Source organism: Chaetura pelagica, unplaced genomic scaffold (assembly GCF_000747805.2).
Source record: "Chaetura pelagica isolate M959 unplaced genomic scaffold, ChaPel_1.0 scaffold405, whole genome shotgun sequence".
NCBI classification, from domain to species: domain Eukaryota; kingdom Metazoa; phylum Chordata; class Aves; order Apodiformes; family Apodidae; genus Chaetura; species Chaetura pelagica.
The window spans coordinates 118649-143582 of record NW_009953489.1 but is presented as its reverse complement, the minus strand read 5'-3'; the positions used below and the strand labels follow the sequence as shown (position 1 = coordinate 143582).

Below are 24934 nucleotides of genomic sequence, written 5' to 3'. Positions count from 1 at the left end.
GGGCGGGCGCTCGGCCCGGCGGTCACCGGCTCCGCTGCGGGGCCCCGGTCGGCGTGGAATCCTGAAGACTGATTGAGAAACGTGGCTTGGGATTTTTCGATCAAATCAGATGTTAGACTCTGAACTGCATGGGGTTCGTCCCGAAAATGTCGGGGCAGGGCGACTTCCTGCTCAATCATCTTTTCACAGCGTGGTTACTGATGGAGAAGGAGGGAATGTTTCTCGCCCTAGGCACTAAAACGGTCTCTTCTGGTGTTTACTGACTGATCCTCTTTAAAGAGAGAAAGAAAGGAAGGCTGCTTTATTCAGAGTAGTGCTGAATTTCTCCATTTTTACCACTTCCTAGGTCACTCCTGTCAGAAAGCTGCATGTTTCCAGAAATCAAGGAAAATAAAATCGCCCAAATTCAAGCAAGCTTTTTCAATAATCTAAAGCAAATTTAGACTCCATAATTTGGCAAAACACCATTGCACTTTTTAACATTTACTTGCTACTCTTGTTAGTTACCTAAAGCATGTTTCTCTTTTGATTGCTGTGAACTCTTACTGTTTCCCTAGAGCCCTTCTAAAAGCTTGCTGTTTTTCTGTGCGTGGAATGCTTCTGGTTATTATCTCTCACCTCTGGCTTTAAAAATATAATTTTTAATTGGTACATAATTTGTCTTTAAGGAGTGCCTGTGCCTTGCTGGGAATCCTACAAAGTATAAAAATTAAAATTAAAAATTCACAGTATTAAAATATTCAAATGTTAAGCTACTTTTTAGCAATAGTTTAACAAACCAAGCTTTTTTTCACTGTCATTGTGTATCATAGCCATCTTTAGAAAGCTGTACTGTATTGAAATAATGTAATGGTTTATAGTTTTTCAAGAAGTTTTAAAGAGCTGTGCGTTTTGAAGAAACTGAGAAAACTAATATGAGAATACTTAGATGAATCAAAGGACAAAGCATTTAAAGACACTGGATTAAACCAAACTCTTATTTCTGCTCAAGTTAAAATATGATCAAGCAGTGGCTATCCTAAGATTAAGGTATTTCCATTGTAAAAGTCAATGTCTACTGTGTCAGAAAAAAACCACAACAAAACAGGTCTAAATGTATTACTCTTGTAATTTCAGTATTCCTTAGCCTATTTAAACTTCTTGTACCTGTGCTTGTGTGGCCTCAGATTCCTGCAGGGAATGTTAAGGCCTCTTATTAGTAACTATCATTATGTTACTGTTATTTTCTGATTTGACTCAAAAGCTTACTGCTTTCTGTACCAAAGAGAAAAAAGACAAAACCAGGGACTGAACTGATCATTTCAGTGTTACTAAGTAGCATGGTTGGGATACCCGGGATTAAAGCAGTCTAAAGCTTTCCCAATGCACTAGTTTTATACTGGAAGAGCTAGTTTAATTGAACCAGAATGTGAAAATTCTGTAATTTTGGACAGATTTTGTAGGATGCCTGAATTGTTTGGATAACACTAGAAGTTTGCCCTTTGGAAGGACTGGCAAGAAAAATGGGATTAGTCTTAGTGTTGGCATTCTACTTGGAAAAAATGGGAATGCCTTTTCCTTGGATTTGTAATACTGTGGAGTTAGTTGCTTTTGTTAAAGGCTTTAGGCTGAATGACATGATTTCCGAAATGTTTCATAGTGGTTCTGTTTGCTTTTCATCCTGAGAATCTTAGAGATCAGCTTGCATTTAAATCTATGATTGGAGAATAACAGATCCTACTAACAGTAGGATACTAATAACCAGTTACTTCTGGCTGTAAAAGCTGACAGTTACCTTCACCAGGGTAATTCAGTCAGTAAGGAGTGGTCTAATGTTAAAGTTGGCTTTGAGAACTAGTGAAAATACTGTAAACCAAATGATTATGGAAGTAGACTTTGCGTCACTGATCAGAAGCTCAAGGTAAACAAAATAGATAATATGCTAATTTTAAAAAGGCAAACCTTGAGAAATCAGACTGATTAGTTTTTCAGACAGTGCAGTTCAGTTGTTGAATTAATTTCCAACAAGATCTTTTAAATTTTTAATTTTTTTTAAGTGTGTGGTAAATACCAGGAAAAAGAAAAAGTGGACAGATTCAGAGAATGTATGTTGTAAAGAAAAAATACCACCCAGACTTAAATACAAAGTGTTTATACAAAGATATTTTGTCTCAGGAAGTCCCTAAACCACAGCTCACTGCTGACAGGAAGCTACATCTGGAAAAGAATTACTGTACCTTTGCCTTTCTCCAGTATCCTTTTTTGAAGCATTCTCTTCTTTCTGACATGATTCAACATATGTTTAAAAATGTTGAAATGAATCACTATTATAATATTTAATCTTCTGCAATATATTTTTCCTGATTCATGGGAAAAGCATTAGCAAATAGTTGGGTTTTGGGGAAAAATGAAAAAAAGTAATTGCCATACTCTTGAGAAAATCAGATTTTTTTTGGAGGGAAAGCTTTTCCAGAAAGTTCCAGACAGCTTCAGAATTTTTAAAACTGTTTCATAAAATCATAGAATGGTTTGGGTTGGAAGAGACCTTAAAGAACATCTAGTTCTAACCTCCCTGGCCTAGGCTGTGGATAAGGGAATGATTTGCACCCATCAGAGGTGATTTTAGACATAAAGTCCTAAATATAATTCCATCTGAATTACTAGTAACTTCTTATTTCACACACTAGGATCTTATTTTTAGAGTTGCTTGGTTTCTGCTGCACTTGTTTGTTTTTCTATATTAGGCTTAACTGCTACAGTGAGAAAGGTGGGAAGATGTATTCCAGTGAGGTCTCCCCTCAGCCTCTTTTTCTTCACCTGCAAAAGCTGAGGGTATTGGGGGCAAGTTACTCTTGGGAAGGTTCCAATTGGATACAAGAAGAAAAATTTTCACAATGAGAGAAATCAACCATTGGCAGAATCTCCCCAGGGAAGTGGTGGATTCCCAAACATGAGACAATTCTAAGTTTCAGCTGGACCGGCTGCTGGGCCATCTTGTCTAGACTGTGCTTTTGCCAGGAAAGGTTGGACTAGATAATCCCTGGAGTCCCTTGCAACTTTACAGTCTATGAAAACTTCATAGAGGTCAGCAGCAGTCCTTGCATGACATGCAGCATGATGGTAGGATGCTCAGTTGATTACTTGATCTATCAAAAGGTAAGGAAGAATCTCTTTTAGGAAATACCTGTTTTCTCTGAAGGGCTTTGAATCCAGTGTCAAACTTAGAAATCAGTTCCCTAAAATTGTAGTGCTTTTTTTTTTCCCTTTAAAACTTGTGAGTTTTCAACCATGCTGAAATTCCACTGTAGAAGCACTAGTGTTTCCAGCTGTCTCTGCCAAGCATTAGTAGAAAATGTTTTTTATATTGAGTCACTGTTATATTCCCTGTATTCCTAGCAGGTCTGATGTTACCCATTAGTTTAGTTTAAAGGCTCTTTGGAGTACATGATGGTAGACATGAGAAACCATGGGAAGGTTAGAGAAGTTTGTAAAGACTAGTCTGTATTTGTAACACTCACAGAAGTAAAACCACTGCAGTTAAAAGCATTGGCACTTTTGCCAGTGATGTCTTCTTCCACAGAAAGATTATTTCTTTTCTAGAAAAAAGTAAATTGAAAACTGGGTAGACCAATGTTAAAAATGAAAAGTGAAGTGTAATATAATGGTTTAAGTTAGCAGAGTGCTCTGCCTGAGGTAGATGTTTCAGTGTTGAGCTTTTGATTAAAGTAGCAAATGACAGTTATTAGTGAACAAAGTTCAGGAAAAGAAATGCTTCCATCCAAAACTACTCAGTGAATTAAGCTCAATTCATAAATAGTCTGCAAAGATTAAACCCACATTTTTTTACTAATTTATTAGTAAGTGAAGATTTATGAACTCCAAGCTCATTATTTCTTATTTAATATTTTTTTAAAAATCAAAGAGTTAGATAGAAAAGTTTAAGACACATATTTATGTTGTGCTTTAACTTTGTTCTTAATTTTGTTCTTATGACTCAGGACACAAAATAGATACAACTGAGAAAGCAGTCTGAGGCAATGTGTTATACGATCACATTTGTGGATAGAGCAATCATAAGGAACAAACCAGGTTTTCTTAGAGTACTCCAAGTCCTACCAGGGCTAACCAGTGTATACATTTGGTTTTGTAGAAAATTTTTCCAGCCCTTAGTCCATGGAAAATACCCAGTCTGCTTGAAACCAATGATACCACAAAACTGTTGGCTTTTCTGACTATGAGCTCATCTCCTAAGAATGGTGTCTTTGGTTTTACAGACTGCTGACTGTAGTGATTTGGACTTTCTACTGCTTAGCTAATTGATAAGTTTCCTCTGTCCTCTGCTTTATTTAGTATGAAGCAACCACTCTCTATGGGAAAAGGCTTTCATAAATATTGCTGAGTACAAATTGGAAACATATTTTTGTCTCTTCTGGTTTTCCTATCAGACTAGTGTCATTATTCAACTTTTGGGGAGAAAAAAGGGAAAATAATTACTTTCCATAGGTTTCTTTCAGTTGTGCCTGCCAGCTACTGCATGTCTTGTAGACATTGATTCCTGTAGGAGTGGAATGCTCTCTACCCACACATCTGTGCTACGCTGCAGCACATGTGCATTTAGGGGCTTCTGGGTTATGAGTATCTTTAGTACATGAGAAGTAGGGAACTATATTTGTTCATTAAAACATTCAGCTTTTTTGTTTGTTTGTTTTGTGTTTTTTTTTGTTGTTGTTACAGTAACAGTACAATTTACCAAACAAACATGGGAGTTACAGTACTTGATCAAAATGTTAAGTAAGAATAACAAATTGAAGTCCCCAGGCTGGTCTAAAATAGTTCCCCATCAGTTAATTATTCTTTGTTGCGAAGTAGTGAATGTCAGACTAACAAAATTACATTGAGCAGTTTTTTCCTAATTTACCTGTGTTTACAGAATTGCAAGGACTCTTAGAGCGTTATGCCCTTAAGTGTGTGTCAGGTACCTGGTAGCAGTGTGCTTTAAGCATTTAATTGGAGTTGTTAGCCCTACTATTTCACAGGATGGTCTTATAAGTGTTGTTAAAAAAAAAGACACAGTTGAGAATTATGCAAGTTCTCAATCCTTATCTGAACTGGTTTTTTTATTATTAGTTTTCCAACAGTGTGTATTTGTGAGGCAATTTCAGGTCTTGCAAGTTTAGATTGTTACACCTGGTGCCTGCAAATTGTCATAAATGCCTAAAAGATAATTGAAATTCTGAATTGTTAAGAGTAAACTGTCTTGTTACTTCTACATACTGTAGTTCATTACATATTTTGTATGAGGAATTTTAATCACATTTTTAAAATGTTTTCCTGGTCACAATATTTGTTTTCATGAGGTCTTTCTGACAGGGAAATGGTATCTCCCTCACTGAACTCCTGGAAAATAGAGGATAACAAGGTCAAAGAAATCTGAGGCAGAACAGAAAATTTGAACTCTGATTTCCTGACTTCTAGGGAAATGTCTTAAAAAACAGATTTCCATTTGTTTCTGCTGCTGCAATTTAAGGTAGTAATAGGATGAAGCCTAGCTGTGAATCAAGACACAAATATGCAGACTTAAGTTTACATCCAGCTGAACACTGAAGTACTCCATAAATACTTTTTCAGTAAGATTTAGACTTGGAAGTTGTCCGATGGGTAGAGCACTCAAAATGCTTAATGCCCTCAATCTGGGTGGCATTCGCTACTACCTGTCAAGGTCACTTTTTCATTGTACTTCAGTTTCCCTGTCTTTAAACTGTCAGTAATATTTTTCTGCTTTGTTTGAGTGCTACAATAAAAAAGTAATAGCTAAGCATTATAGTTCTTTTTGCCAGTTTAAAAATAATTCCTCCCCTTTACACAGTATGATTGCTACTTATCATTCTAGTTCTAGGTTATTTGGCCATGCTTTCCTTAGTCCGTGTCACTGTTTCTATGATATCATAAACTCACGAATGCTGTGTTGTCTGCGTACAATATCCAGCTGCAAAATTAGTTCTAGTAACAATGGAGAAAACTCAGCATCACTGGAAAATGTTTCGCCTGTGGAAGCAGTTGCCCATGAGCTCACCCTCTGGAAAATATCCTGGTGGCTTCACATCTTAAGAGAGCTTTTTTCATTGCACAGTAGCACACATGTAAGCCAAGGTCTGAAAAGCTAGTGCTGTGTGTTTGCTTTGGCATATGGCAACCCTGAGCCTTTCCTTTGAGAAGCTGGTCTTAAAATCTTTTGCTGAAAGGAATAATTTTGTGATTCCTCTGAGCAAAATAAACTGATTCTCATGTATTCCTATTATCACATATACAGAAGAGTTCAAAATGCCACTGCCCAGATAAAGACTCTTAAAAAAAATAATTAAAAACTAATAATCCTTGTTGCATTAAAAGGAGGGAGTGGAACACCATTGAAAAGGTGTAGCTACTTGTGTATTTGTGAAGAATATATTCTGTTACATTCCAGCATGGTGCATTCAGTTTAACTTTTTGTTGGCATAATCGGTTTGGTTTCCTTCTTCCTGCACCCCACTACCCACAAAAACTATGTAATAGTGAATATAGGGTGTATGCAACACGTGAATGAGATTTTGCTCATGCAGGTACTCAGTATTTATTAAATTCTAACAAAATAGTAATATCTGTCTTTTTTTTTTTTTTGTAAGCTGTAAAGTAGAAAACCTTAGGAAGCCACATGTTCTGTTCTTAAATCTGCTCGACTATTGCTGGTGGTCTGTAACTTACAGCTCTACATGATAGCAATAAGACATTACTAGAGAACACATAAGAACATTTTAATTTCAGGAAAGAATTTTTATTTTCCTGGATGGAAATGTTACTTCCTGGGTTTTGGTTGTGGTTTGTTTTGTTTTATTTAATCTGAGTAAGTCTGAGGCATGCTCGCTACCAGGCAATTGCATTAAAATAATTTTTTTTGCTGCAGAAATGATAGACTTCCAAAGATCTGATTATTATCAGTAATTAATCCAAGCATACTGAAATTCTCTCAGGAGTGTGTTGCTTAGATGTACCCCATGCATTTCACTGTAGTGTCTTTCCTTCCCTTTTAAAAAATTACACTTGACGAGCATGGTTGCATTTCCTGTTGTTTCAATAGCTGGGAGTGGTTGGGAAAATGTAATGTTCTGAAGCTATAAGCGTGAAAGTCAGACCTGAAGCAAAGGTCTCTTTTTAAGACAGGGCAAGAAAACATGAGGTACAGGGGGAGTCATTGATCATAAACATGCTCAGAAACCAGCATGGAAAATGGAATGTGGAAATCGGGTAGATTTTTATGCTGCACAAGTTATTTTCCTGCTCAAAAGAATGTTCCTTTCTTTGTTACACAGCAAAGAAGTACTAACTTCCCTGCACAGCTGATAGAATAGTTTAGGAATATATTAAATTAAAGTTTGCTTCCTAACTTAAGAGGAGCTAAAACTGTCTTTTGTATGTATATAACATTTTATATTCTGAACTGCAGTAGCAACTGTGAATTTGCAATGCTTTTATAATCAGCAGTTGTATAAATGGTAAGAAGATGTTCCTGAAAAGCCATGGTTGTTTTTGGAAAGGATAAAATGTGCCAGGTGCCATTGTCCTTGCAGAGCTTTGCACAAATTCTGTGCTTGAGGCCATCTGCAGGTGTCCGAGGTGCATGGAATGCTGTGCTGTCCTCACAGACTGCAGCACTGTTCTACTGAATGAGGATTTCATCATGTGCTCTTAAGGAAGTTCTCAGTTGAGTTTGATGGATGGAATGGAAAACAACAGTGAACAGTCAGGAAGATACCAGTGGTGCTCTTACTTATGCCAGAGTATTTTCACAGTAGGTTGCTTACATTCACCTGTTGGCAGATTTGCTGGAAGGCCAGAATTGCTACTGTATGTCAAATCCTGACATAGCAACTTCTATTTGAAAAGGCTTGGTGAAGCTGATTTAATTTGGTGATTTATATTGCTGTCTAGAACGTGCAGTTTTCCTGTTCTGACTCAGTGTTTTTGACTGGCAGTTTTAATGCTGTAGAAGAACCTGTGTCAGGTTCTAGATTTCAGCTATTAGTAAGTTGAAAAAATTCTGCTTTGTGCATAAGTGTGTTAGTGCATTTATTCCTGTGCAATACAATTTCCTGTTTTTTAGTCGCCTAGTTTTATTTGATGATAAAATGAAGGACAATTCTTCAGCCTCCTCTGTCAGATTGCTTGTTTACTACACATTTTGTTGATGGGGAGGGCTTATAAAGAAGGCAAACCATATTCTTCTGTTATACAGCAAAAGACAAGACGCAGTAGTCACAAGTTATAATGTAGGAAATCAGAAGTGGATATAAACAACAACAACAAAAAAAGTTAGAGTGGCTTAGGAGCACTGGATTAAGTTGATCAGAGAGTCTCCATCCCTAAACTTATAAGACTTAGCAACCTTTTCTAACTTTTGATATAGCCCAGAATTGAGCAAGAGATTGGACTAGATTGACCTCTGGAGGTCCCTTCTGACTGAAGTTATTCTATGATTATTCATGACAGCAGAAAATGTGCATAAAATGCCACTGGAGTGGAATTCTAAGATTCTCATTCCCCTCTAAAAAAATACCATTGTACTGCTATGAAAAGGTCTTAGAGAGTTTATAGGTATGCTGTGTTTTTACAAACTTTTATGTCATAATTATTCTCTTCTGAATTTTAATTTCACCCACATTTGCTACAGACTGAGATCAGAAAAAGAATTACATATATGAATTAATAATAGGATGAATTAAAAATAAATGTTATTAGGATAGAACTTCCATTTTGGGAATTCTGAGTTTGTTTTCAAAAATCCTTATTTCTGGTTAGTCTTGAAAGAATGAAGCTGTCACTCACAGTATATACTTTTTATCTGAAATGATATTTACCTAATAGTAAAAAACTGATTGAAGTATGCTCACAAAAAGCAAGACTGATACTCTTCCTCATCTTCATTTAAATGCATTTCATTAGTTACTGAAGTAAATATATAAGCCTTGCATTTAGGCTTTCATAGTAGCTTTCATGAGTTTTGCAAGACTGTGTTGCAGAATTATCTTTCAGTTTTCCAGAGTTAAAACTAGAACTTGCTAGGCAATCTTGGCGATGATTCAGTTTTCTCAAAGTTAATAATTGGGTATTGGACGTTCTTCCCAGTCAGTGCTTTACCCTTTGTTTGTGATTGCTTTCTAACTACAATAATCACTATCTTTTCATATTTACTGAGAATTCAAGGCCTAGGCAAATAACTGAGCCATTTTTTCACTGAAGAAATAAATAAAAACCTTTTCCATTTGTTTTCTTAAATCAATGCATAATCAAAACCTAAATATCCTTTTGTCTTCTACCAAATGCAGCCTGGAGCCTTGGCCAAAACATTCCATGGGGCCTTGCTCCCCCAGCCCCCCCAGCACGGCAAGTTGGGGCAGCTGCTGCTCTTCTTTATTTTAGTGTCGTTGTAATGGTCCTGAAAATTTCTCATAGTTGATGTTAGCCTGTAGAACTCAAGTGTTAATTATGTTATTCAACACAGAGATCCCAAGCCATTCTTTGTTTAATGGCCCTAGACCACAGAGGGAGTAAATTGTTGCTGGCTGTTCTATCCATTAAAAATTATGCAGCTCTTTCTGTTTGAAACACTAGATCAATTGGTTGATTGATTTGTTTGTTTCAGGAATTTATCTCTTGGATTTAATCTACATTGATTCTGCATATCCCGCTTCAGGCAGCATTATGGAGAATGAACAAAGATCTAACCAAATGAACAATATTCTTCGAATAATAGCTGATCTGCAAGTCTCCTGTAACTATGGTTGGTAAATTTTGTTATACCTATTAAGCCTTAATTAAAATTTCTTTACTGCAACATTATGCAAGAAAGTTTCGACCCTGTGTGAAGGAACACAAGAGGTGAACATTGTGGAGTTGAACACCAGTAAGTCATGTAGCTTTCACTTCTGTGCAGTTTCAATCTTTACGGTAAATTAGGTAAATTAGCTTTTATTCTAAATTGTAAGAGCTATAGCAGAAACTGTGCAGAGTTTGCTGCTATGTGTAGGCTACAAATGACATGCTTTCAAGTACAGCTATTGCATTTGGGTTATATTCTGTTTTCCAGAAGTATCTTAATCCCTTTTCTTCTCAGTAGATACGATGTATTTGGAGTGTAGAATGTGGATGTTTCATTATCATTTTATTGTTTTTATCCTAAGAACACATTTACAAAATGAGATACAAACATCTCAATCTATATACCAGTTGTTAAATTGTGTGTTAAGCCCCTCCATATACCTCACTTGTTGATGAAGTGAGGAACATGAGGGAGCTGCTTCTTTCTGTTAACAGGAATTTACTCTCAAATGAGTGTCTTCAATTCTAGCCACTTAGTGAAGGCTTATGCCAAGAAATGTGCTGGTTTGGGGGTCTTGACACATAGTATACTGTTGGTGACTTATTAAACGTGAAACAAGCTGGAAAACCTTGAGAGCAACTGTACAATTAAATTAAAAACATTTAAATGCTACAGTTTCAGAGAGTTTTGAATAGAAAAAATTAAATGTTAGATTGTGAGAAAATGAGGCGAGAAATTACTTGTGTATCTTTACGTGTCCAGCCCTTGTCCTTTGTTATCAACTTTGATATTATTTAAACATAGGGACTAGGTTTAATAATCTATGATTCTGAAAAGCTAGATTATTAAGCTGTCATGTTCTTATTGTGAGATTAATTTTGTCCTTGAGTACTTTGAATGACAAAAGAAAACGGATTATTTCACTGGCCCTTCCCTTTTTATAGTTTTGGTGGCTTAATCAGAATGAAAATTTTAAAATGGCCTTGAAGAAACAATATTCTGGAATAATGGGTGCTTTTAAAACAGTTGTCTTTATGAGAGCATCAAAGTTAAGTTAGATACTGCAAGGCCTGTTACTGTCTGTGCACCACACATCCAAGGATGTTTCTGTCATTCTGAAGTTAGTGTCTGTCTCATGAAATTCAAGGTTAAAATGTTTAAGTCCTTTCACTTCATGTTCATATAAGAATCCCTGAAACCCATGGGTGTATGCTTTAATTTTCCCTAGAACACTGAGCACAAAATTCAAGCAGGGTCTGCAACAGGTAACTCTTCCACTCATGGGATAGCAAATAATAAAACCCACCAGCTTTCATGGTGGTGAAAGGCAGCTGTCTTTTCTTTTGCTCAATCACATCAGTAACATCATCTGAGAGACCAAGTAATTTTTTTGCCTGGTTTATTCTTCAGGAAGGTTTAAATTTTCTGTTTCCATTAACTGTGAGAACCAGAAAAAACCACAAAAATAACAAAACCAAACCAAAACAAAAGCCACACAACGCCCCCCCCCCAAAACAAACAAAAAACCACCAAAAAACCCCAAACAACCCCCACAAAAAACCCGATCAACAAACAATGAAAGAATAATTAATTTTGGGTTACATGAATGTTCTTTTTTTTTTTTCTTTGAACACTCCACAGATCATCTTACGACACTGCCCCATGTGCAAAAGTATTTGAAGTCTGTCCGTTACATTGAAGAACTTCAAAAATTTGTAGAAGATGACAATTATAAGTAAGTACTGTTATTTTCTTCAGGTTTTGTGGAATTTAACGCAAAGATCACTGTGCTGTTAGTTTGATTAGAGTTGAGTAAAAAGCCGTTGGCTGAAGAGGTTTTGAGCTTTTTCTGGTGTTCTTGGTATTTTACTAATGGAACTGGTAACACCAGAATGCCTGAGTAAAATCCAGAATGACAGTCTTCCTAACCAGATTTCCAAAACGAAATATCTTTCTAAAAGTTAAAAGCAGATGAAAATCTAGTCTTTATTCTATTACATGATGTTTGTGTTCTGAGAGTTTTGTTCAGGAACCCTAAAGCCATTCCCAAGAAGTCCAGGATTGACTCTATGCTATTGTAAACAATACATGAAAACCTTTCGATTTCAGATTACTATTTTTAATAAGCTGATGCTTAAGATATAAACCTGACAGTTCTGAGGGTTTAAGCATGTTAAAGCAATGCTGACAAAAGAGGTGGAGAAGGGCTGATCGACAGAGTGATGTGAGGTAGATAGCATAGGGCACTCTGGTCAATATGTGAATGTGCTCCAGTTAAAGAAGGTGATAATTTTTGACCAATAATTCTGAAAAAACTAGCCCAGTCTAGACCTAATCATGGGTCTGGCAGCCAAGGTTTTAAATAACACAACCAAGGTAGATGGAGTTCTATATAGCTATTGACAAGTATAGTACTCTGTTTAGGTGAGCAGAATTAGAAGTATTCAAGGCAACCAGATGTTCAGTGATATGATATTGGTATGAAAGATTTTAGAATATGTTTTGGAAAGCAGGGTTGCTAATGAACTTCCTTAAAACCAGTCTTGTTACTAGTTTTATTAAATATTCACTTAAGAACTGTGTCTCAGAATTTGTGTGTACTTAGACCATATACTAATTAAACAGTGTTGGAAGGGTTCATCAAAGTAGAAGGTGGTGTGTCTATCACAAGGGAAGGACCAGATGGCCTGATGACTGAAGTGACAGTGAAACAAAACCAAAAATGTTATATGTTTATTCTAATAATAATTTATGGTGTTGATCAGTAGATATCTGTCAGAAGTGAGATACAGCCATGAAAAGACAAATTCATCCCTACTCCTTATCAAATACAGTGTTTCTGTTAAAAAAACAGTGTGTGGAGTGCTGTACACAGATCTGCTTAGAGTGGGTTTCAAAAAAAATGCTGGTGCAGTCAGTTCAATAAAGTGTGTATTGTAACAGGAGACTTGAAGAATTAGGCTTTGCTTTAGCCTGGAAGAAAAGAAGTTAAACTGCCTAAGGTAGTAGAATCACTATGTAGGAACACAATTGGTAGAAAATGAGGAGGTAAAGAGCCATTTAAACTAAATTGTAATGGATACACAAGGATAGATGAATAAAACGATTTACAATCTAAATGTTGAAATATGGTTCCTAACCATCAGAGTAATGGAATTCTGGAACAGCTTCTTAATTGGAGTAGAAACAAATAATTAAATAATTTTAAGTTGAAACTTGATCAGTTAATGAAATCAAGGCTACCAGTGAGTGTTTGTGAGGAGAAAAAGAGCAGACCAAATGAACCAGAAGACTGGGTATTACCAGTGTGGGGCCATGTACACATGGGCATAAGGAATGACTTACCCCAACCATTCCACATTTTTCTGCAGTCATAGCTGATACTGCTGGTGTACAGATGCAAAATCCTACTGAGACCATTCAGGAATAAGATTATGTCACCTTAACAGGCAAAAAAACATGTTTGGGCATAGCATGAGTTGAGCAATTTGTCTTTTCTATTTTGAACATAACTGCAGTTGGTGATGGCAAGTCTAGCTGCCCAGGCTCTTCCACTGAGCTCAGGTTCAGGCCACTGAGCATGCAGCACTGTTCCTCAGCCCAACCTGTTGGTGAGGATTCTTGTGGTAAATGTGTGTGTAACTTTGCTTTTCCTGAGACAATTATTGTAAAAGTAAAGCCATTCGAACAAGGTATTCTTTTGGAACTTCTCTGAGTATTATCAAGACGTACCTCAAATAGAGAGAAAATGTCTAAAATCTGTCCTCTGGCTTCGGGCAACCATTAGCAAAAGAAGCTGACCCAGACCTGGGTAATTCCTTGCAGAAGACCATACTTAGTCATGGTTTGATGGGTTTGTGCTTTTGCATCTGGTTGATCATAGATACTAAAACTTGTGATATTTCTGTAGGAAAATTATTTGGAAGAGAACAATATGTTTCTATGATGTTTTCATAGCAAGATTTATTTGTTTAATGGAATTAGAATTCCTGCCAGAGTACTGATGGTAGGATGTGTATGTTCTTTTTCTCACTCTTCTGACATTGTATATGCCTATGCAACAGATGCACATTGAACGTGGGTGTTGCGCACAGCCTTTTGAGAAAGTCAGGCAGCCCAAGACTTGTGTTAAGGGTACTCTGAGATGTAAACCTCAGTGTTAAAACTTAAATTGTCATTATTTACTGATTTCCCACATAGTTCCATGCTTCATTGAAGTCACAAGCATAGAGCAAAATTAAGCTGAGTAGTAGTTAGTAAAGGTGAAGAATTGCAGTTAGCTTATGCTGCACAGCCCCTGGACTGGATTCAAGAAACTGGTCATGTTGCTAAATTTGATTTTTAGATGGAGTTTCCTACTGTTACGTTGATGGTAATGTTATATATACAATAGCTTTCATGAACTGTAATATCTTAGGAAAAATAGATTAAACAAATATTTTCTGTAACTATATCATACTATAACATAACATTTGGACAAGCTACAAGTCACGAGTAATTCCAGTTTAAATTTGAAGATAATTTAAACTTTAGCAGCAGCCTTGCTGTTAATGCTGGAATTTTTTTGATGTATCTTAAAGATAATTTAGTACTTTTTATTTTGATTTAGTTATTTGTGAGAGCATTTCAATCAAATTTAGCAGTTTTCTTTCTATGCTTCACTATGACAAGGAAAAACTGGACTTCAGTCACAGAAGGTATTAAAAAGAGAGAAAGTTTTGATTCTTAGCACAGTAAAGTTGCTTCAATTTGCATACATTGCAAAACTTTCACCTTTTTCTACCATGGTTTTTTTTCATTAGAATAAAGCTTTAATTGAAAGTCTGTAATCATCAAAACTTGTCACGAATACCCTTAAAGAGAACTCTCATTCTTCTTCCATCTTTGTGCTTGATAAAAAGGTTTTGGATTTTATTTTCAATATTTTATTTCACATTTTTCTCTCTAATACATTGTCAGTTTCACAGCATTTTCTCATCCCATGCCAGAATAAACTGTAAGCCTTAAAAAGGCAAAGACTGGTAGGTTTTTATAATGGGAAAGAATCTCCTCTCTTTCTTTCCAGTGACTGCTGTTTTTGAGCCAGGGACAGCATTAGTGTACTCTGAAGACATGTGTGCCTGACCTTTGGCAGGGAGAACACAACTATTTCAGTACCAGGCTGTCAGGGAGAGAAGCTCAGATAGTTGCCCTAAAATTTATTGGCAGGATCCCAAAACATGTTTCACCAAATGAGAACCTCAATTACACTGAACAGGAAAATTTGGCAGCTGCTTTATATAAACAAAGCTTTTCTCTACAATTTTTGGTGCCAATGCAATGGCTTGGTTTAGGTTTGTGCTTGTCAGCAAGTGCAAACACTCCAGAAAACCCCTGACAATGATGTCATATCCTAAAAGTAGTGGATCTTTCTTGCTCAGCCATATGCTGTGATAACATTTGCTTGTTACAAGACTCAAGGGGCAAAAGTGGGACCTAAAGCATCAGGATTCTTTCATAGCTATACCCAGAAATACACTGCTAATGATTGTTATGGCAGCCAGGGATGTGGCTGCTGCAGGACTTGCTTCCCCCTCCAGCAGTGGAAGAAGTGATATGGGGACAGTGCTGTTCCCCACGTGTGCAGGTTTTCCCTGAGCTAGACAGAGCCATCCAGGCATCATGGCATCATGCCACATCTTGCCATGCCTCACAGTGGTTTAAAAACTTTTTTTTTTTTTGCTACCCTTTTGATATCATTAGATCAGGCCTAGTGTTCTTCACAGTTCGTTAAGTAAAGACAGTTTGAACACTATTACTTGTATTGCAGTGTTACCTGGATAGGACAATCAGGGTTGGAATCCCATTCTGTAGGCTGCCATCTATAGCTATAATTCAGCTCTTTAGAGTATATTTAAGCAATACTCTGATATTCCAATATTGTATTAAGATTATTTACAGATGTATCAGCACTTATACCTTGCACTAAGGCTAGGCTTCTTCACCATGCTAAAGCAAATACTTTGTTTTTGAAAAGAATTCCTGAAAAAAAAAAATCTTATCGGTGCTGTCATACTGGATTAATATGAGTTATAAGATGAATTTCTGATCATACACGCACGCAGGCACAAAAATGTTGTTAGGAGTTATGACTGGTTGACCAGTGGAGAGTGATGTTACCTCACTGCGCAACACTGAAGACTTCTTGTTCTGTCATTGAATTTCTAAGTGCAGCACACACTGTGGGTGCTTTCTAGGTTGTATAATAAATAACTTTGTTAAAAGCAAGAAGTGATTAGCTCTTAGTTTCTGCTGTTATCTTCCCCTTTTCTTTACAATAATATTTTTAAACAGAAAGATAAATGGTATAGTACAAGTAGTTGCATGGAGGTTCATTTTACTTTATTTTGTCAGATGTTCTGGTCGCTAAAGAAGGTATAAGAATGCTCTTGCCTTCAATCTGACAGCAGGTCATGGCGCTTGCCCTCACATAGATAATTTGTAGGCAAGATTTCAACTGTGCTGTTCTTCAACTGTGTGAGAGTTGTGCTGAGTCTTAGAGCTTGATGCATAGTAACCTAATCAAGTTGATAAAAAATGCCAAGTTGAGCAAGTGATTTGTGGCCTTCTCAGCTTTGTGAGGTTCTTCTGCCATAATTGCTTTGAAAAGTACCTGATTCTGCAAATAGTTACCTGAAATTATAGACGGGACCTGCTTAATAAGCATGATTTGGGTCAGTTTATGTGCAATGACAGCAGTTACTTCCTTTGGCTTTATGCCTGTTGCACTAGAATTTACTTAACATTGCAGTCCTCTGTACTTTTTTGGCCAAACTGGTACAAAACAAGGAACCCATGAGTGTCAAGTTAAGAAAGAGTGCATGAACTTGAAAGGTGGCAGAAGTCATATCTGGAAGATCAAGATGTGTTGGAGTGCTGAGACAGAGCCACAGTAAGTGCATGATAAAACACACAGAGTGAGGCAGACTGGCATATAATACAATGTTTTTCTAATTATCTTATTTTACTATTAAGCGTTGGTCACTTTACCCACTTATGCTCCTTTTTTGTAAGTGATAGTAACTAATATTTCTAAATAGCTATTTCTGAGTGCACTTTTCTACATGGTAACAGAATAAATTCACTTTTCATGCACAGAGAGAATGAGGTGTTTGCTGTTAGCTTTGTATCTAAATTTGCTACCTTGTAGAATTTTTTTTCCAGGTGAAAGACTATATGAACGTGCGTTTTTACACTGATAGATAGTATAAAATACCAACTTCCATTTATGTTTTCATAGACCCTGCTCTGGCAGGGGGGTTGGACTAGATGATCTTTCGAGGTCCCTTCCAGCCCCTAAGATTCTATGACTTCCCTCCTAGTTTATTTCTTGGATCTAGCAGGTAGTGACTTACTTTAAAAAATTTAATACTTTGTTACATAACAAAATACATTATTACACTTTCAACAAATAAAAAATCCTGCTTACCATTGCCAAAATAATTACTTTCTTCAGTGTCTTTCAGCTTTTTTGAGAAAATTCTTTTGTTAATTTTTCTAAAAACTTGTTTTTCCAGATTATCATTAAGAATTGAACCAGGTAGCAGCTCTCCTCGACTGGTTTCCTCCAAAGAAGATCTTGCAGGTATAAGACTTCTCTTGAAAATTTGAGTAAGGAAATAATTTGAATTACAGAAGTCTTCCACTGATGTATATGGGAAAACCCATTTTATATCAGAGGGTTTTTGGAGAAATGAATAATTGTTGAAGTTACTGAATTATCTCATAAGGGCTGTCAAAAATTGATCCCTTTCCATGCATATGCCCACTGTCAAGACATTCTTGGTTTAGAACACCACTTCTCAGATGGTTGTAGAAGTTCTGATTTTTAGTTCAGATTTCTACATATCTAACTTGTACTTGTGGTAGCACCCTCCTTTGTCTTAAAAATATTTTTCAGTGAATTTTCATGAATTTTTCAGTGACCTGTGCCTGTGTGGCTGCAAAAATGCTGCTAAAGGGAATCCAGTGTACTTAACTGAAAAAACAAATTAATTCCCAGAGAAAGGCTGGTTAAGTAAGTTAACTTGAAATTTAACTTAGCAGCAAGGCAATAATTTATTATTTCACATCACTAATAAATAGAAATTTAGGGTATGTTGGTCTTGAGCAATTCTAAGCTGAAATATCCAAATATCAGGAATGAGATATTTGACCATGGAGAACCAAAAATTACACATTCAAAGATACTCAAGTCAACTCCACTTGGATCTAAATTGTAGTTTGAGATTATTTCCACTTCAACCATTGTGTGTCAGGAGTAAATCCTTTGCAGTCAGCAAGCAATCATGATAAGAGGTGATCTCAAAATAATTTGTGCAGTAGTTTAATGTTCAGTCAATAGGGTAAGGCATAGAAGTCTGAATATTGTGATTTGAAAGTAAAATAAAGGTTCTTGGCTCATAAGGGCAGTCATCAGTTCAGTTTTCATGATCACCAGAAAGTTAATGTGTTAATAATAGGAAAAAGTTGAATTCTTCCTGTGACATGCTGTCTTTTAGGTTGCTGTTTCCAATATGAGCAAAAGCTCAATATTGAGGTAATGATTCCCAAGTCAAATGGGCTTAAGTGCAGGGAATGGTGTTTTCTTTGTGTCCTAAAGTATCACTACTTGTGTTGTTGATGGAAATAGTTTTTCCTTCCCAGCATTTTGACTTTATCTTCTACCCAATTTCAGCTTGCTGTCTTTGAAATGGAGTTTAAAAGTATACTTTTGCCAGGGACATTGTGGGTTGTTTTTTTTTACCCCTTAAAGTATCTTTTTGTGTGTGAGGCTCAATAAAAACTGTTGAATCTTTTAGTACTTCTGTTTGCAAAGTACTGGAGAAAACCATGTGTCTATTTTCCACGTCAGTTGCCAACGGGTTTTCCAGTAAATTTGAACAGGAGGCAGACATCTGATTAAAGTTAATATCTCACAAGAAGCTATGCTTAGTATATTAGTGGCTAAGATGGTCTCATTTAATTGCCAAACACATATATAATTGTGAATGGTGCTTTCACAGGAAGATTTCATGCCTTCCCCAATGCTGCAGAGATTGTCTCTTGCAAGTAGCTTTTAAAAAGGAGCTTTTAAACAGTTTAATTGTATGCTTTCAGGAACTGTGTGGTTCACACAACTTCCTTGGCAGCAGCTGAAGTCTGTTCATTTTGCCTTGCTATGGTTTGAGAGAGGACATAGCTGGAGAGCTGATAGTATGTGAACTGTTCACAGTTTCCAGTTGAATAAGCAGTTAGACATCTGTGTTCCCGCAGTCCTGGCTGTGAGGTGCCCAGCATTTATGGTACAGCTAGTAGACAGATTGTTTTGGGAGGTATAACTCAATGCCTTTTCCCAGAACAAAAGAAAAGATGTAATGTATAGTAAATAAGTTAGCTTTTTAAGCAACTGAAGTTCCTTAGCATTTCCACACCAAGTGTAGCTCAGTGTAGAAAACTTTATGCATGTTCTTTATTGTCTTAATGTTATTTTGGTAAATTCAGGGCACAGTGCTAATGCGAATATAGAAAATGTTTACTTCTTCTCTGTCATATGCTTTATTTTTCCTGTCTTGGAAAGCAATATAAATAGATAAAATAATTACCATATCCAGAAAATTATATCTAACACTATATGAGTCAAAGAATAGTCTGCATGTGATTTTTAATGAACCCCTTCATTGAAGTTAGCATTTAGAAGGCCTTTTTAGCCACAGCCAGGGCTCAGCTGTGGGCAGCCCGTATTTTGGCATTTTCATTATGCAGTAGTCAGGGATGGAGCCTCACCCCCTCTTTTTTTCCTTTTTTCCCCCTAGTAGATTTTGGCATAATTCTTGATAGGAGAATAAGTGGATCAGAGGTTTTGTGTTACCTCCCTACCAGGAATCTGAAGTAATTATTCTGAAATGGATGCATTCTGCTTTTTGTTCTTGGGATAAAATTCAGCCCATTGTGCTGAGTCCATTCAACTTTTAGAGTTGCTAAAGAAGTTTTATTTTCATTCATTAGAATCTAATTGCTTATTTTAATTAATTAGAATATGCTTGCCAGTATGTTACTTAATTAGAATCAGTAGATTTATCAGACGTTATATATGTGATAGGTAGGAGTTAAAAATGTAGAAAGCGTAGAAACAGAAGGGAGAAAGACTGGGATGTTCGCACAATTATAAGCCTCTGGAAGTAGGTCTACTACACTAGTGACATCTGTACAGCAGTCCCAGCATTTTAGAATGAAAAAACCCACACCATCATTTTCCATGTAAACACTGAGCTGACATTTAGTTTTGCCATTTGTTTTACTGGTTGCTCTGGCAACTAATAAATAGTTCATGCTAAGTGCTTTAGCAGCCAATCATTCTGTGGAAATAAGGATTGTCTAATCCTCCTGCAAGTGCTTGGTTATTGCCTCATGTGCATAGTGTCAGCTTCTCTTACACTATACTTAAGGTAGAAAAGGAAGAACTAATTTTTCTTCACAAAAGTTTACAAACATGTAGATAACTTTGCTCTTTAGTTTAAAACTTACACTCATTTCCAGTCTCTTCCTTTGTGATACATTCTCCACAAAGTTTTACAACTCCTCTTTGATGGAAAAAAAAAAAAAAGAAAAAAAAGAAAAAAAAAAAAGAAAATTGGAAGATTAAAAATATGAAGTCTGGAATATGACAGTGAGTTAATGCTTTTCTGGTATTTCTGGAATTACAAATTCTTCATGGCCAAAGTAGACAGACTAATATTCTGTATCAGTTATTGTCCTTAGAGTAAAAAAAAAAAAAAATGCACCTTAGAGTAAGATTTCCAGATTACTTTTTATAAATGTTTCTGTACCTTTTGCTGTTATGTAGAGTGGAGGTGGAGATGAGAGTAGGATTCTAATTACAGCAGCAGGGATCATGTGGCAGAACTACAGAATCCTATTTATATTCCCTTTACTCGCAAGGCATGATATTAGAAATAGCTCATAGTCCTTCTGAAAAAAAGAGTACTTCCATGCAATAACCAAAATAATCTCCTGACCTCTGTAGCAAAAGGCCTTTGCATTCTGTTCCAAAGAGAGTGGCTTCTGTCTGACCAAAACATCCATGGCTGGGGCAGTTGGGCTTTTGGGGGGTTGAGAAAGCACAGAGGGTTCTCAGTTTGCTCTTGTCTGAGAAGCAGCCAGAACATACATGGGTATTGCATGCTGTATGCATTAATAGCCTTTAGTTGAGTTGTAAAGCAGTACTCTGAAAATTAAAACTATGTTTTTACAATAGCCACCATTCTAGATTTCATTTTTTCACCTCATTCTTCTGTGCACGGGATTTTTCTTAAGTTCTTTATTGTGTGTTTTGTAAGTAGGTCTTTCAGTTTGAAAGTTTTAATTATCACCCACTGACTTTGGTTACAATGGCAACAGAACAGTAAAAATTTATAGCAAAAATTTAACTAGAGACTTCATGGCTTGGAATGTCTTTATTAAGTTTTAGAAACAGAGCTGGTAAGTATCAGTTTTACTTCTTAGCTGCTTACAAAAAATAGTACATAATTGAGACTATTTTACCTTCCTGAAAAATAACTATTTTTCATCATATAATATGCAACTTCTTTTCAGTTTTCTATTTGGATGCCTAGTATTGCTTTATTGATAGGTTTTTAGTGGAGAAAAATTGCAAACTGTAACTCCTTCACCCCGTTACTTTTTTTAAAAGCTCTGGAGACTGTAAATGTTCACATGTTCTACTGAAGGATTGCAAAAGTCACATTCATTTATAACATTTGAAGGATTATTCATGGAAAAATTATGCAAAGGAAAAAACAGTGAGATCCTTTGGGATATGTGTAAACTTTTCCAAATGTTCTTGCCACAGATCTCTGAACAGCACTTAGCTCACTCTGATGAAGTTGTCTCACATTCCCTAACACAAACATTTTTTATAATGTTTTAATATTTTTTATACATTATTTTTGTGCATGTCAGCATAGTCTTCAAAATGATGCTGAGAAATAATGAAAACCAAACTTACCCTTGTTCATGCCAGCTGACTGGAAAATCCTACTAAGAGTGCTTTGTCTCCATGAAAGGCAAAACAACAGAATAGCAATCATGGTAACAGTATGCACTAGGAGTGGAGCCAGGAGAGTGAAGAGGAGAGTTAGCAGTAGCAGATGACTTCATTTATTGGAAAAAAAAAGGGGCAAAATAACTCAATCTCAATTGAATTTAAATATTGGAACTTTGTTATCAGCAGTATCAGGCATAGCTTCCCCAGCTAAGTGCTCAGAAGTCTGGTATGTCCATAAACATCCCTTGGTCTGTGCAGTGTTCATCAGTATCTCCCCACTTACCCTCTTTGGCATGCTCCTTGGCACAGGCTCTTGTCTCTTACCCTGTGCAGAAATGAGGTCAGCTCCACTGCCCATGGCTCAGGCTGACTCTGCACTCAGGCTTGTGCTGAGCTGTATACCTGCAGCAGAACTCCTGATGGGCAGAGCTCTCAGCTTCACCCTGGCTTCATAGGCAATTGACAGCAGAACAGATGCAAAGACTCAGTAGAAGTTTTAAAGCTCAGATTCTTTTTATCTTAGCACAGGGGTAACAGAGCCAAACTGTATCTATTTCCTTTCTTGCCTTGGAGATGAGAAGGATGCAGAACTGCATAGAAAATGGTCACTCTGAAGAGAGTAATAACATCTTATCCCTCAAAGCATTCTGTTTTCTGTCATCCGGATTTTCACTGCAGACACCTAACTGGGAATTAGAATAAATCCATTACCTACCTTCACAGGACTGATGAAAACAATTGTGTTTGCCACATGGAATAGTAAGCCAGGCTGAACTTTTGGCTTACATTGTATGGCTCATCAACCTATCTCCACAAATTCTGTCACCCTTGACACATCTCAGCTGAGCCAGGCAGTATTTTAACCTGAGCTGAAGTCTGAGATATGCAGTCCTTTTAGACACACTACATCATTTGTTTTGAGGTTTATTTAAACAAACTGTCTGTTCTGAAGCTGTCCAGGTAGTAAAAAGCTTTTCCTAAAATCAAGTTTAAATGGTCAGTCTTTTAAGTGTTTTTGTGTTGTATTCATTTTAGTGCAAATTTAACTCGATGCTTCCTAACAATGGGGGTCTAATTTCCCAAAAAAAGGGAGTGTAGAGTGAAAACTTCCAAATAACTATTTTTGTTGGCAGTCAACTATCTCTTTATTTTTTGTAAGTTTTGGTAGGGATAACATTTGAACCTGTAAGTACTTTAAAATACCTGAAGTAGAATCCAGCTGACTTTGATTTTGTAATGGCTTGATTGTGTCATCAAAAGACTTGCTATTTTGCTGTACTTTCTCTAGATAGCAGTTTTTGTGTAATGCAATGAACATTGTGTTGGAATCAAATTAATTGAACACTGTTACTGCTTTCAGCTCCATGACTCTCCACAGTGAGAAACCTAAACCTTTAAACTCTTACATATTAAAAAAAATTAACAGTTATTTTGACATATGGTATAGTGTCTGTGAAGAAGATATGTGCGTGTGTCTGCATCGTACTGGTACTCATTTAGGGCTGTGCCTTGAGATTACTACTCTTTTACAGGCTGCATTTTCAACAGTTTGTTAAATGTAATGCTTCAGTAGTTCTCAGTGAACTATAATGTCATCCACTTAATGTGAATCAGGATTTAGAACAGGCACCAGAGAGAAAGAGCTGAATGATACAACAGGAAGCAAGAGAAAACTGAACCAATCCTGCAGCCAAATTAAGGGATAAGTAGTGACTTAAAGCACTGCAAGATGTGATGGAGAAGAAACAGAAGTTTATGCAGACTTTCAGGCTAAACTTGCTGATACATGAGAATTTTCAGGAAAATTCTCTTTCAGCTGCCACAGTCTTCGTACTGGGTCTCAGTTCCAGTATATCTTAAGCTTCTTAGCAGGTAGTAAACACATAAGTAATCTTAAGTATCTTACTGTTCACAAGTTGAAAAATGGAAAGGTACTACAAACAAGGTGTGTAGAGAGAACTCATTTTGTGAACCTAGTTCATCAGAAGGGCTGGAGGTTTTAAAATAAAAGAACTGTAATAATTTCTGAAACTTCTGAATGTATTTGGTTTGTCTCTGTGTAACTGTTAAGAATTTGTAATGAAAACTCATGGTAAAAGACTTTAGTGAAACACCTGTTCTTACTAGTAATGCTATAGGCAAGATGTTCAGACCTAATGATGAAATACTAATACTATCCAAAGCTAAATCACATAACTAAGAGCATTGTCCAGATGCTCCTTGGCATTCTGACACACTGGTGCCATGACCACTTCTCTGGAGAGCCTGTTCCAGTGACCAACCATCCTCTCAGAACTGTTTGTGTGACAACAGCATGTGAAGGTGTACTTGTAAAACTGTCCTTGGAATGTTGGAGTATCAGGGGTTTGTGTTTGGTTGTGTTTTTTTTTCCTTTTTATCACTAATTTGAGGTCAGACACTTTTGTTAGGATTCTGATGGTAGTTGTATGAGGCTTTTCATATAACAAAGGTTCTGTCTCTGTTGACCTCATAACAGGTGGTTTTAGGTTAGAGGCCATAAGCTGACTAAGCTAGGGTTGCTGGAGCCTCCAAGAAGTTGTTTGAGTAATGTAGGGGGAAGTTTGTTTCACAGATACCTGAGCTGTACCAAGTCTGGAGATAGATATGGGGCAGATGGCCACTTTCATGACCGCTGTTCCCAGTTCTGTCACAGGCACCAATGTCACAACTAAATGTTTAATAGTGAAATCTCAACTGTTTATTGTGAAGCCAAGAGTAGCCTTGCATTCACTGAGGATGATGATAGACCATGATGTTCTCCACTGTATTGCAGAGTTCACTGCCAGCCTTTTGCAAACAGGATCAAGGAACTGAAACAAGAACAGCTTGTCCATGTTTTCCATGCGACCTTATAAAATCTCTAAGAGGAAGAACAATTGCAGTGAGACATCTCTAGAGCTCATAGATGATTAAGAAGTAGAGTATCTGTCTGGCCATTAGATACATTAAAAGCCCCTGCTTTCTCTTACATGTTCAAGCTATGAGTCAGTATGAGCAGATTGTTTACAGTTTATTCA

General features: G+C 36.6%; 1 protein-coding gene across 1 annotated transcript in view; it reads left to right on the top strand.

Annotated features, from left to right (window-relative positions):
- The window catches only part of RALGPS1 (Ral GEF with PH domain and SH3 binding motif 1), a 64957-nt gene that overhangs the window by 33279 nt on the left and 6744 nt on the right, over window positions 1-24934 (top strand). The window contains 3 exon segments of the mRNA XM_009998808.1: window positions 9656-9793; window positions 11474-11567; window positions 17389-17456. Coding sequence (XP_009997110.1) covers window positions 9656-9793; window positions 11474-11567; window positions 17389-17456 — 300 coding nt within the window.